This window comes from Diadema setosum, chromosome 12 (genome assembly GCF_964275005.1).
Source record: "Diadema setosum chromosome 12, eeDiaSeto1, whole genome shotgun sequence".
In the NCBI taxonomy this organism is placed as follows: Eukaryota; Metazoa; Echinodermata; class Echinoidea; order Diadematoida; family Diadematidae; genus Diadema; species Diadema setosum.
The window spans coordinates 6,812,684-6,826,663 of record NC_092696.1 but is presented as its reverse complement, the minus strand read 5'-3'; the positions used below and the strand labels follow the sequence as shown (position 1 = coordinate 6,826,663).

Genomic DNA, 13,980 nt, shown 5'->3' with positions numbered 1-13,980 from the left:
ATCAGGCTCGACATCAGGATCCGGTTGATCGTGAAACTTGATGGTTATCATACCTTCTGATGGAAACTCTTCATCAAAATAGAATGAATCCAAGAGGTTATGAAATCGAAGTGAATAGTTTATTCAAAACATATTTTGTACATTCTTTGTGTCTTACTTGACTTAATTAATAAATAGTGATAACATAACTACATGTATCTAAAAAAATATCGGGTGAAAATATCCACTCTTGAAAGAGTGAATACCAAAAGGAGTGAATTTAGAGTGAAATTGGAGTGACTTTTGAGTGAAAATGAACATTTTCACTCAAAATTCACTCCAATTTCACTCGAAATTCAATCTTTTCTGTTATTCACTCCTTCAAAAATGAAGAGTTTCACTCAATCTTTTTTTAGAGAGTACTATTCAGGTAATATACAGCATATTATTATAATGTTTCATTCATTGGAACATTCGTTTACCCTTTTTAAACTCCATATGCACAACTAGTCGCCATGCAGGGACTACATTTCGTCTCGCAGTGGCCGGGTGATACATGAAACTGCATTTTGAATTATCTCACGTACGTCATGCATTCAAATTCATTATACGTCTTTACCGGTGATCTGCCACCAGGAGGAAATGCTTAAGACGCCTAAATATCAATTTGATTATTTCCCTGTTTCCATGTTCTCTGAATATTCACTTTAGTAAGCGAAAATATATTAGTTGCTCCACTTTGATTGCAAAATGTTCCAAGAAAAAGGTGAGCGAGTCGCCAACCAATAGATAAAAATTGGGGTTACAATCCCTTACAAAAATTCTTTGCAGGTAACTGTCTAAAGAAATCAACATTTCGATACATGACAGCATGAGGTAATTTTAGAAGACAGGATTTACAAATATATCATTATCCTGTTAATAATGTATGTATATATATATATATATATATATATATATATATATATATATTATGATATTGTATATATACGAACAGTTCAAACAGATGTTAGAGTTACCAATGTGAAACAAATGTGATACATATTATTTTAGTGTAATCATCTCAATTAGTCAATTCATAGTCATGCATTGTGTTTGGGTGTAACTGTGATTACTTCATTAGGTATAAATTGCCATGAATTTCTAAGCAAATTAGCATTACAGAACCAGGCCATACCCCATTTTTTTTTTTATAATCTAATGTCTTATATCATAATGCCTGCAAACACGTAAGCACCCTTAAAAGCAGCTGGTTCGGTATACATTGTACAGGGTGTACGTGATTACCGACTTAACATCTTAAATTGTGATTCAGCGCATAAATCGACTTCGTTGTTACAACACTGTTTGTTTATTTGTTCGTTTCTGTGTTTCTCTGTTTGTTTGTTTGTTTGTTTGTTTGTTTTTCACGTTTTCATAGATTCAGCATTTATTATTTCATTTGTACTACCATTCGGTACTTTGTACAAAGAACAATTAATGCTTCAGTATTTGCACTTTTTGCAACGACGAAGAGAGAATCTGCTGAATTCGAAGAACTTGCAAAATGACTTGTAGTAGGCCGGCTAGTGAAATTTGTCTGATTCATCACACAGACAGTAAAGGGAATGAAGAGCTAAAGAACAGGCTGGCATGACAGGTTGCTTGACTTGTTGGCACTAAACGACTTGCTAAAAAGCAGAGAGTTTATCCATTGCGGAAGCACAGGAGAGGATTTTCACCCCAAAAAATAGAAAGTGATGTGATGTTTTATGAAAAATGTATCATGATAACAACGATAATGGTTGTGTTACGTATGCAATGTATTCTGAATATTCGAATTTCACTTTATTGTTTTTGCCTCCTGAATATTCGCTCTTCTGGTCTCCTTTTTATTCTCGCTCCCACTCTCGTCTCGTCTCTCTCTCTCTCTCTCTGTGCCTTGGTCATGAGTATTCTTTATTTCACCTGTTCTTTCTCTCACACACATATCTAATTTCATTAGATATTCGTCTTTGCTTCTACAAAATATTTATTGCATTTCTCGATCACCTCGGATTATCCCGTTTAATAACTTTGTGAACCGACATTTTATCTACACTGGAATTTCGTTCACAGCTGTGTGAATAATAGTTCTCACAATGCATTCTCATGTTTCTCTTTTCTTAATGCACTCTTTCCTCTAAATCATAATCTCATTCGTAGAACAATTATCAGGTAGGGGGTATTTCAATGACACTTTCACCTCTGATATTCTCACACAATATAAAGACACTTTAAAAGACATGAAAGTAACGCGAGTCTCCATGTTCGAATAAACCGGTTTTATTCTCTTGATGAATGGCGTTTATAACAGTGCAATCATATATTGTTTTAAAGTACCATGATTTTATTGCTATTAGATATACAGGGCTGTAGATGGTTTCGTATGTTTAAAAAAAAATTACCATAATAATGTAGAAATAGACGTTATTTTGCAAATATTGTTTGAACATTAACCGTTAACTGGTTTAAGGACTAGTAAGTAATGAGTCACGCGGCAAAACAAAACCAACACAACAAACGATTCTCTTAATGCTGGAATATCCGATAATTTAATGCTGATCACAACTAGACTTATAACTGAGAAAAACGAAAGAACCGAACAAAAGATTGCTTACTAACGTCTCGAGAAAAGTCAGATCAGAAAAAGGCCTGATTTTTCGCTTGAAAGTAATAACCGTGGCGTATCCAAAGTATTATTCGGTCAATTCCATATTAGAATAACGAATTAATGCATGCACATATCATGAGACATCGAGGCTGCATACCGTTAACGGGAAAAGGGAAGATATTTATGAATATGTACGATTCACATTTGAAAATACAACAATTCGCAGTTCTGAGACAAACGTTCAAACACAAGTAGAACTCATTGCAGTTGCAAGGATACTGTATGAACAGGGGTATTTTTTTTTACATATTGGAATCAAATGGGAGAATTGAATAGGAAAGTAAAAATCTAATAGAGTTTTATTTCAATTGCCAGCAAATCCTTAATATGGCACATAAAGGCAGATCTGATCATGAAAAATAAATCTGACTTCATGACTTAAATAGAATGGTCGTGACTTTTTCTTTTTCTTTTTTTTTTTTCTTTTTTTTTTTGAATGGGATAAATAACTTCCAAAAAAACTTGGGCATGAATTCGACAATTTGTTGATTTCTTTAATGTCTGACAACGCTGGCTGGAGCGAAAAAAAAAATCAGGAAACCGCAAACTCGTGCATTCTATGAACACGTGATCACGAAGAATTGCCATAGTCCATTGTGATCACACAATATTATCAAATCTTTCTCTTCGGCTATCCAGTGTAACATCAATGTATATTCGAGGCGAAAATGAACCATCCTCTCTCTCTCTCCAAAAAAAAAAAAAAAAAAAAAAAAAAAAAAATGAGTGTGCCATAGTCCAAGATGAATCCGTTTACTGGTCGAAACTCTGCATCTGAAAAAAAAAAATGAAGACCAATCAATTTCAGTTTGGAATGTACATTATGTTGTCTATAAAATCATTTCTGTAACATTTATAGGTGCAAGCTATTGTGTAATATCAAAGTAAGTTAATACACTACACTGTACATATTATAGCGAAATTACAATGCTCGCTTTACTGGCGTAAGACCCCTCGTTGTACGAGTTACGATATAAGCCACCTCCACTGAAAAAGATTATATTTCGTTCATGTTGCACTTAGAATTTATATGGACCGCATTTACTTGATGGCACACACTCAAAAAAGAAAGAAAGATATAACACCTATGAAATTAAATCGTTTCAACCTTAAAGACCAAACTGTCATGATTTCATGCAAGCTATGAAAGGTGTGGAGACGCGTATTTTTATATGTATTTATATATATTTACATAATATTTACGCCTTGAGGACAAGTTACAGATCAACACTTTTGACACGATTTTTTTTTATACTCTGGTGAAGTGCAAGTTGAAGGGTGTTGGTGCTTTCTTGTGGCATTGTGGTCTGATCATCTTTTAAATACCTCATCTGCGGGGAAGAATGTTCTTCTTCTGTTGACGTAAGCGACGCAGACGATTACGGAAAGGAAGAACACGACCACAAGAAGAGCGTAAGTTGTCGACGATCGCTGCAAAGCTCCTTGACGCTGAAATTCTGCTATTATTTCCACAGCTTTTACGAGTTTTTGAAAGACAATGAGACAAATGCTCACTAGTCTGGAAGACAGTATTAAGCAAGATTCCGGAATATGCTAGATTGATAAATGTAAAATCACCTCAATCCTAGGCAAAACGTGCGGGTTCATTAACTTGATTACCGTGTGGATAATAATAGTAAAGATAGAGTAAGAATATCTGATGAAGGAGACATTTTTTTATGTATAAACGGTCATTCAATATTCTATTGTTTCATGGTACACTTTATGTCTTTAAACAACAAAATGATAAATCTTCATGAAAGGAATGTTTAAAATATAAACGAGTACAAGGCTGACAGACTCGAACCGTAGTGAAAATAGAGTAGAATTGAATTGTCATTTACGATCACAACCACTGCCTCTACTCTACTTTAATTTTCTTGAAAAAATTAACTTCACTTGATATGATATCGTAGAATCTTTTTTCCTTACCTCCCTTCTTCAGATATTAAGTTTACATCGATTCAATATTATATTGTTTCATGGTACACTTTATGTCTTTAAACAACAAAACGATAAATCTTCATGAAAGGAATGTTTAAAATGTAAACGAGTACAAGGCTGACAGACTCGAACCGTTGTGAAAATAGAGTAGAATTGAATTGTCATTTACGATCACAACCACTGCCTCTACTCTCCTTTAATTTTCTTGAAAAAATTAACTTCACTTGATATGATATCGTATAATCTTGTTTTCCTCACCTCCCTTCTTCAGATATTAAGTTTACATCGATCAAGAACGCCCTGAAGGCCACGTTTGGGCAAAAACAGAACAACGTCAAGCGCATGGAAGGTATTTCTAATCTGTGAATATTTTTGTGGGCTGCCAATTATCCAACATCTCTTCATTGAAAAATGCTTTGTTCACGCGCATTCATGCTCATTAGTGTGTGTGTTTGTGTGTCTCTCTCTCTCTCTCTCTCTGTGAGAGAGAGTGTGTGTGTGTGTGTGTGTTTGTCGTAACATTTTGTTTATGAATGTTTCAGTTAAAAGAGAGACACCCAAAATATTCAAAGTAGTGGGTAAAGTCATTTTAGACTATTAAATGCGTGTGTTTGTCTTGCTTTCCATTTCTTTGCCAGCTTTGCAGTTCGTTAATCTTCCAGAAAGCAAAGTTAAAAAAAAAAAAAAACGGTGTCGATGAAACTCGAAATATTCAAATATCATCCAGATTTTTTTTTTATCCTTTGATACTAAATAGGATGACACTGACGGGATGATCTCCATAACTATTGCATTCCCACTGCAGATTGTAAGTAACACATTAAGATAACAATGAGAGGACGTCGTTTACAAAATTCATGATACTTGTAAATCAAAATATGAAACAGATTGGTAAATACTCCAGCTAGCTTTCATTTAAATGATTTCTTCATTTTAATTGATATGCTTTCAGGGTTATGTCAAGGCTTACCTGACGGGCAGAAGGTCTTGGTTGCAGTGGTGGAACCAAAATCGTTCCATCCCATACAGGAGACTTCGGTGCCCCCGTCTGCCCGAGGGGTGAAGACAGTCGACGGCGAGCGGGAGGATGAGAGAGTGACGTTATCGGCTGTGATGAGGAAGGTATGGATACCTGGTGTCGGCTGGTACTCCTCATCGATGTGACAGACCACTGTGTAGATTTTCCCGTTGTTCTCTCCCACGCGCTCGTTGAACTGAACATCGATTATGTCATCTATTATTCAATACAAGTACAGGATGAAGGGCAACCATGTAATTCGAAGGTGAAACTATGATAAAACACATATCACAGTTTGGAAGACAAGACAAGACGTAGGTACGAGATCTATTTATTCAGGAATTTAGATACACCACACGTCATACACCGTTCTTTCATATAAATGTTTTTGGAATATCACGTGCTAAGACTAGCATAATTATTGTGTCATATTTGAGATCGAAACTTAGCTATGAATATAGTAGAATAATATTCATATACATTCTTACACTAAAGCTTTTTAGAAACAAACAAACAAACAGCCTATCATGGAAAAGCCAAACTACAAATTAAATTCCCCTGCATTTTGCATATTACCCCCATATTATTATTTTGAATGTCTTAAGTAGACAGCAATAGAAACAATGAAGGACACCAGCAAAACATCCTAAGTAGAAATTCTGGATTTACCTCTAAAACAGTATAAATCCCTTGAACGCGTTGAGCCACGTCTATTCCTTCCCTCACACATAATGTTGATACACTTGTTAGGACGAGATTCCACAATCGCAGACGGGACACTTGACGATGAAATCGTCTCGCCGTCAACGGAGATCTCGTATGAGTCGATTGGAGGTGTAGGGTGGTCACGTGGTTCGATGTGACACGTGATCACAAGATTAACCTCGCTCGCGACTATCTGCTCTTCAATCTGCAGAGCTATGATGTCTTCCCCGGGAGGATCTTCATTTGTAATCATGAAGAAATTCAAAGAAACATTGTGTACTATTATCCATATCTGTAAGTGGTAACATTTACGTTGTAAACATGAAAAATAAATACAAACACCAGGCATCAAAATACACTATACACCGTCATTTTACCGTGACAGCTTTAATTTGGCATTGGTTTCAAACTTGGTTTAAAACATCATTAATTTGAGGACATCTCGTATTCCTCAAGAAAACTATCTAAGGTTTGATTGTTGAGTACATAAACTGTTGAATACTTCTTTGTCATATTCATACGGGAATAAAAGGGATAATCTACATATCTTACTCTTGTAAAGTTAAGAATTTCTGCAGTATCGGGGAACCCATACAAGCATCTTAATAATTATTGTGTAGTTGGTTCGTTTCGGTCAAAAATATCCCTTTCTAAATCAAAGATAACGGCATATCAAGATTATTGTCCGTAGATGTAGGTATGAAAGTTAAAAGGTTACTTTTAAATAATCATTAATAGAAAACTATTCTCACTTAATACAATATACATTGACGTCGACATAGATAATCATGACACCAAAATCTATAATGCTAATGAAGCTTTAAGAATGCATGTATGTATACATGTGGTTCATTTGTATTCTCGATGTTTATTTTTTCCCCTTTCTGCTTTAAAGCTAATCTCGTCATTTGTAGCACCCAGACTTTATATCCCTGTCAATAGCAAAAGACCTGATCAGTAAAAGTTACCTGTTGGACAAAATTCATTCACTGTAGATGTCGAACCAAGTTCATTCATTCCAATACACGTGACATCCGTGCAGCCTGGAGGGCTTGGCGATACCATGAACGATGACGAGCTCGAGTTTGACACTGTCACACTTCCAACTTTGATCTCGTACCTTTCGAGAGCAGGGTAGGGTTGGTCGATGTCGTCCACGTGACAGGAAATGTTGACAATACCTTGACCATTGTCAGCCAAACCTTCGTCGAACTCGATGTCAATGATATGATCACGTGGTGGATCTGCCAATGAATTTAACAGTTATGTGTTGCTGAATGGTTTACATGGCGAAGTAAATGAGGAGAGCGGTTTGATGTAAGGCTACGGTCACAACCCCCAAAATCAGCCTGCTCGGCGACCGGTCGGCGAGTTTTTAGCCAAAACCGGTCGGACAACGACCGGTGACCGATCAGTGACCGACCAGGCGCCACTGATTTTTAGGGCATCGGTCGGTCGCCGCTGAAGTTTTAAAGCGGAGTTAAAATTTCAGCGGCGACCGACCAGTTTTCACTCGCTGCCCAAAATACGCTCGGTGTCCGAGCGGGAACCGCCCAGGCACTGACCTAATCGAGCGATCGCTGCCGAGCGATTTAGGGAACAAAAATAAGAGAGACAAAAATGATAACAGCACAGAAGAAAACCAAGAGAATAGATCGAGCGGTCGCCGTCGAGCGATTTAGGGACTAAAAATGTTAAGAGGAAAATGACAGAAGCACTGAAGGAAACCAGGGACTAGATGGAGAAGATAATCTAGCGCAATTTGGAAGAAGCAGGGGGAGGGATAAGAGGCAAGGAAACCCCAACAACATCTCAGCATCTCAACATCTCGGCAACCAACATGAGGGACATGGAAGTCAGAGGCAACCACTTTGGGGCAAAAGAGATGAAAGCTAAAAGTTAGTGTTGATATGTTGACGTAATAAAATATGGTCTGGTTACCTTATCATTCATTAGAGGCCTATTGATTGAAGAAGAAATGAGTGACAAGAGATGGGGAAAATTAAAATATGAAATTAAATAGGAATAGAAAAATACTGTAAAATATAGAAGTAAGCAAGATATTTTGGAAAATTCTAATCTATTCTAATCTTTGTTCCATCTTGGGTGTTCCTCCCTTTTGTTTTATTTCCTAATTTCTAGCTATCTGTGGTATCACATAGCTGAGGTTTGTTAGTTGATAATTTAACTCTTAGATCTTTTGCCTCGAGTTTTTCTTAATTAATTAATTAATTAATTAATTAATTAATTAATTAATTAATTAATTAACACATCACAAATCGCATAGGTACATTAATAAACACAGGTAGCTCGCGAGAAATTTCCGGCAGAGACCGGCGGGTGGCCGTCGGTACGCCTACGCGTCACCGGTAGATGACCTATCGATCACCCGTCAGTCGCTGAGCGATTTCGTAAAAATCGGCCGGTGGCTGGTGGGAGATCGTCCAGTTGCCAATGGGGCATCGCTCGGTGACTGCTCGGACTCTGCGAATTGCAGATCCCCATATTTCGCCAAAATTTTACTGAAAATCGATCGGTGACCGACGGGAAATGGACAGGGCACTGCTCGGCCATCGCTAGAGTTTTACAGCCTGCTCAGCATCTCCAAAAACTGCTGAGCGGTGCCAAAATTTCAGCAGTGACCGAGCAGGTTACAAATCGGTCGGTCGCCGCTCTGAGTTGTGACCGTAGCCTAACGCTATAGTGTACGTAGTCCTTGCAGGGATCGTTACTTGACAGAGGAACGTTATAAAGAAGAAATAAAATGTTAACCATTTTAAAGGAGAGCAATCATTACGTCAGAATTATCAGAAAAAGCACACGCTTCGAAACAAAATCAATACAAAACGAAACAAACAAAACAAAAAACGAGTAGGTCAAGAGGGGCATTAAAGAATTTGTATAGTTTTGATTGAGACCTGACTTTAGGTTTCAAACATTTTGGGGCGATATTAATAGGAGAAATCTCTTATGAAATGTGAAAGAGCATGTAATTCCAAGAGGACTCCAGTGTTTGGTTAATGGAAATTGATTTTGAAGTGTCTGAGATATATAGAAAACAGAGTGAGCCTAATAAAAGGTAAGACCCATCTTTCATTACAATTGGTTTGATTTTCTTTGTTTTTTGGATGTCCCAGCCATTCCAAACCCGATTTTCATCAAATAAACTTTGAATTCATCGTAGAATGGTATGCTCTGCACCATTTCAAAAGTGGTTTCTTGGTATCTCACATAAAGATTTACAGAACAATCATCATCTCCACCAATACTATACCAATTCTTTAAGGTTTGGACTGGACGTATCCGGGCAATTACCCCCCCCCCCCCCTGCTAAATACTGGTTCGTGGTAAAGTTAGAGTTAGTATTAGTTTTAGGGTTAGGAGTTTACGTTAGGGTTAGGATTACGTTCAGGACTAGGATTAGGATTAGGGCCAGGGGAAGGGTCCGGGGTAATTGCCCAGGGGGTAATTGCACAAGACCGGGACTGGAAAGTAGAATCTGAAATGGCAGATATTTCATGAAGTGAGGAGATATGAACAGCCATGATAAACATTCAAAACTGTAATGTTGCAACACGTAGGTTTATCCTTTCCTTTTGTCATACATGTATATATTCCTATGTAAATGCATTGTCATTTTCGCACCGATACCTGTGTACCCATGCATAAATAGCGCATTGCTTGCTATGTGTGTGCTTTTCATAGCCGGAGCTAATACCACTGCACATAGGACACAGTTCATGTACATACATTAAAAATCTTCAAATATATCTATAAACACATAAGGCACCATGAATATCATGAATACGATATACAGTGAAACGAAAAGGTCTTACTTCTGGGACAGTAGGTTCTAACAGATGTTGCCGACCCGATGTCATTTTCACCAATACACGTGATATTCGTGCAGCTGTCCGGTCGAGGAGATAGGGTAAACGAGTTGGAGGTCGACAATGTTTGACTATCTCTCTTGATGACGTAACTGTCAATGGGCGGGAATGGTCGAGTATGAGAGGCTATATCACAGGATATAGTCAAATCAACGTGACCACCGACCTCCCTGAAATTTCCTGACTCTTGGAACTCAACCTGTAGAGCATCATTTGGCGGAGATGCTGTACGGGGAAACAAAAAATATCGGTACTCGGTTTTTCAACAATACAGACAACTTCAACTAAGAATAACTCAGCAGAGCTGAAAAGCATTTTGACACTTTCATTCAAAGAGTCCTACTGAACGACGCCACATGTCATTTCTTCTATAGTCTTTTAATGGGTGTACGTCACGAGACCGACACCCACGAGTCATACAGCCCAAGAGTTGTACAGCCCACAAGTCATGCAGCCCACTTGTTATACAGCCCACGAGTTCGACACTATTGAAGTAAACAAAGCCCACGAGTTCGACACTATTGAAGTAAACAAAGCCCACGAGTTCGACACTATTAAAGTGAATGAAGCCCACGAGTTTAATATCAAGTGAAATAGGCCCACGAGGTATACAGCTCACGAGTTCTACACTAGAAAAAGGGCTCATAAGACCGACACTACGCAAAGAAGGCTCACGAGACTGACACTTTCAAAAAAGATCGAGAGCTCATCTTGTCGGTCACCTGGGCTTTGTTTGCGTAGTGCTGGTCTCGTAAGCCTTTTTTCTAAGCGTAGTGTCGGTCTCATGAGCCTTTAGTGTGTAGTGTCGGTCTCATGGGTTTTATCAAATATAATGTCTAGTGTCGAACTCATGGGCTGTATGACTCGTGTACTGTATAACTCGTGGGTTGTGTGACTCATGGACCAATTTTCAATGTCGGTCTCGTGGGATGACCCAGTTTTAATATTTATGTTTTATTTATGGCAATGCGATATAAACTGTTTCATAATCTGTCACTTTGATTGTTACAGTAGTCAAGCAGTAGAAAGTCCGTTAGTAACTGCTGCATTTGCATTTGTGTATCCATACCTCTTGGGCAATAGATCGATGTACTCGATGTCTGTCCCACGGCGTTCCTTCCTTCACACGACAGTTCGATGCACCAACGAGGCCGTAGAGAAAGGACTGTAGTAGGAGAAGATGACTGGGAGAGTGTGACGCCATCAGCTTTGATGACGTATGAATTGATGGCGGGATGTGGCTGGTTCTGTGTGCTCACATGACATTCAATATTCAAGGAAGATCCCTGATCACGTGTCTTGATAGTAATCACGTCATCGACCGGGCCATCTGCGAAATAGTGGAATCAAAAGCTGCCATAAATGCCAATTGATTTGTGACTACATAACTACAAGGGACAGATAAAATACCGAAACATCAAAACATTTTGATATTCACTTTATTTCAGGCAGTCCAGGTCCACAGCCAAGGGACTCTTTAATAGAGGGAAAATGATTTGAATCATCCTTCTCAGACACGGTTACTACTACCAATGTTACTCTTCTTGAATAACGCAGACTTATGTTCACACTGTGTATGCAAAGACATAATGTGCCAGGATTTCAAGAACTCTCCGACAACCTTCGAATCGAGAAGCTCCTCATACCTAACTTGTGTTGATAAATAATGAGGTAACACTACACTAAAATTATCTGGAAGTGGTGCTATGCTATTACGGCACATTTTGGTAAATTGCACATTTTGGTAAATTACGAAAATGTGCAGTTACCAAAATGTGCCGTAACATAGTTACGGCAAATTTTGGTAACTGCACATTTTGGTAAATTTACCAAAATGTGCAGGACATTGACGGCACATTTTGGTAACTTTCTGTTCCTCCACAATCATCACAAAAACAAATTGTAAGTGCAGTTGGTTTTTGTCCCCACCGAATGAGTTCGGCAGCGTAAAGGCCGTGTCACACCTTTCCGGGCAAGCTACGCGGGCTTGTTGCGAGTAAGGTTTTCCCAGCACGCAGGAAAACTATCTCGCCCGTAGTTGTCCGGAGCTGCACTCGCAAGTCCGATTTACCCGCAGCCAAATTTTGAGCAGCACTTCGCAGGCAACTCCCACGCAGGTACTTCGCAGTCTCCGTATGCGGTCAGCGCTGCCAAGATAATGACATTCTGTCATTTCTGTTGGACTTCTGCCATTCCTTCAGATGAATTTCTGAGTTGTCAGCACCCACGCGCCTGACACGCAGGTCACACAGAATATCCGCAAAAAGAACATAAGTAGCAAGCATCCAGCAAGTAAGACACATGTGCACAAATCGCGCAAAGCCTTGTCCGCCCTCAGAAATTGTCCGGTATGCTGGAAAATCCTCACACGCAACAAACCCGCGTATAGCTTGCCCGGAAAGGTGTGACAAGGCCTTAACATGGTTACGGGTAAAAATGATTTGCGTGTGCACCTCCGGGCGACTACGGGTGAGATACGTGCTAGGTACTGTTACGTGCAGGTCATCTGCGGGGACCTCTGGATAGTAAAAATTGTTCTTCGCAAGTCGCACGCAAGGCTTGCCCGGAAAGATATGACACGGCCTGTAAGGCCGTGTCACACCTTTCTGGGCAAGCTACGCGGGCTTGTTGCGAGTAGGGATTTTTTTTTTTTCAGCACGGAGGAAAATTTTCTGCGGGAGGACAAGAATGTTTACGAGTTTAGCACTTGTGTCTTATTTGCTAGACGCGTGCTACTTACCGTCTACTTGCGTGTATTCCGTTTGACCTGCGTGGGAACTTTGAAACCGATCCTTTTTCTGTTACGAGCGACTTACGGGTACAGCGAAGTACCTACGTTGGAGTTGTCTGCAAGGTGCTGCCGGTATGGGTCTCCTACTGGTGTTCTGCGTACTGTACCCCCGCAACTCACTCGGAACATATTCTGAATATGCTCAAGGCCTTGTCACACCGTATCTGGGGAAGTTTGACTTGCGGATAAGCAAATTTGCTACCCGGAGGATCTCCGCAGTTGGTCCGCACCTGACATTAGGCCTACCTAGCGCGTATCTCGCCTATATTTGCCCGGAGGTGCGCACGCAAGTCCGATTTACCCGCAGCTAAGTTCACAGCATGAAAAAAAACAAACAAACAAACAAACCAAAAAAAAAAAAAACTTTTTTTCCGGGTGAGTCGGGGGAATTGCCCGCAGAGGTACACGCAGAACGCCAGTAGAAGGCCCTTAGCGGCAGCACCTCGCAGGCAATTCCCACGCATGTATTTCGCAGTCTCCGTATTCGGCCAAATTAATGACATTCTGTGGTACTTCTGCCATTCCTTCAGAAGAATTCCTTCACTGAGTTGTCAGCCCCATGCACCTGGCACGCAGGTCACACAGCATACCCGCACGAAAAGCAATTGCAATAGCTTACTCGAGCCTTCAGCTCGGGTGAGCTAGATAAGTGTCTTGCCTGTCTTTTCTGCTGCAGCAGGACCATAATCACCTTAACTCTTTGACCGTATTTTAAATCTCAAGCCCATCCATGGGGTTTTAGTTCAGTTACCAAAATGTGCAGGCAAATCCACTTTTAATTGCACATTTTGGTTACAGTTGATCCCGTCAGGTATCGGCACATTTTGTTAAATCACCAAAATGTGCAAGTTACCAAAATGTGCCGTAACAAATGCTGTTCCTACAAACAAACGTGAAATTGTGTCAAATGTTGGGGTCAAAATTTCTCTTGGGTAAATAGACATACGACGTTTTTATCATG

General features: G+C 39.4%; 1 protein-coding gene across 1 annotated transcript; it reads right to left on the bottom strand.

The window, feature by feature from the left end:
* Positions 1-3,315: 3,315 nt before the first annotated feature.
* On the bottom strand, positions 3,316-13,704 carry LOC140236322 (uncharacterized). The gene is made up of 8 exons (XM_072316275.1): positions 13,639-13,704; positions 11,298-11,475; positions 10,175-10,453; positions 7,307-7,582; positions 6,303-6,575; positions 5,586-5,849; positions 3,998-4,146; positions 3,316-3,445 (listed from the first exon to the last, which is right to left on the bottom strand). The coding sequence occupies exons 1-8, from the start codon at positions 13,702-13,704 to the stop codon at positions 3,425-3,427; spliced, it is 1,506 nt and encodes a 501-aa protein (XP_072172376.1). The 3' UTR covers positions 3,316-3,424.
* Between the last annotated feature and the right edge of the window lie 276 nt (positions 13,705-13,980).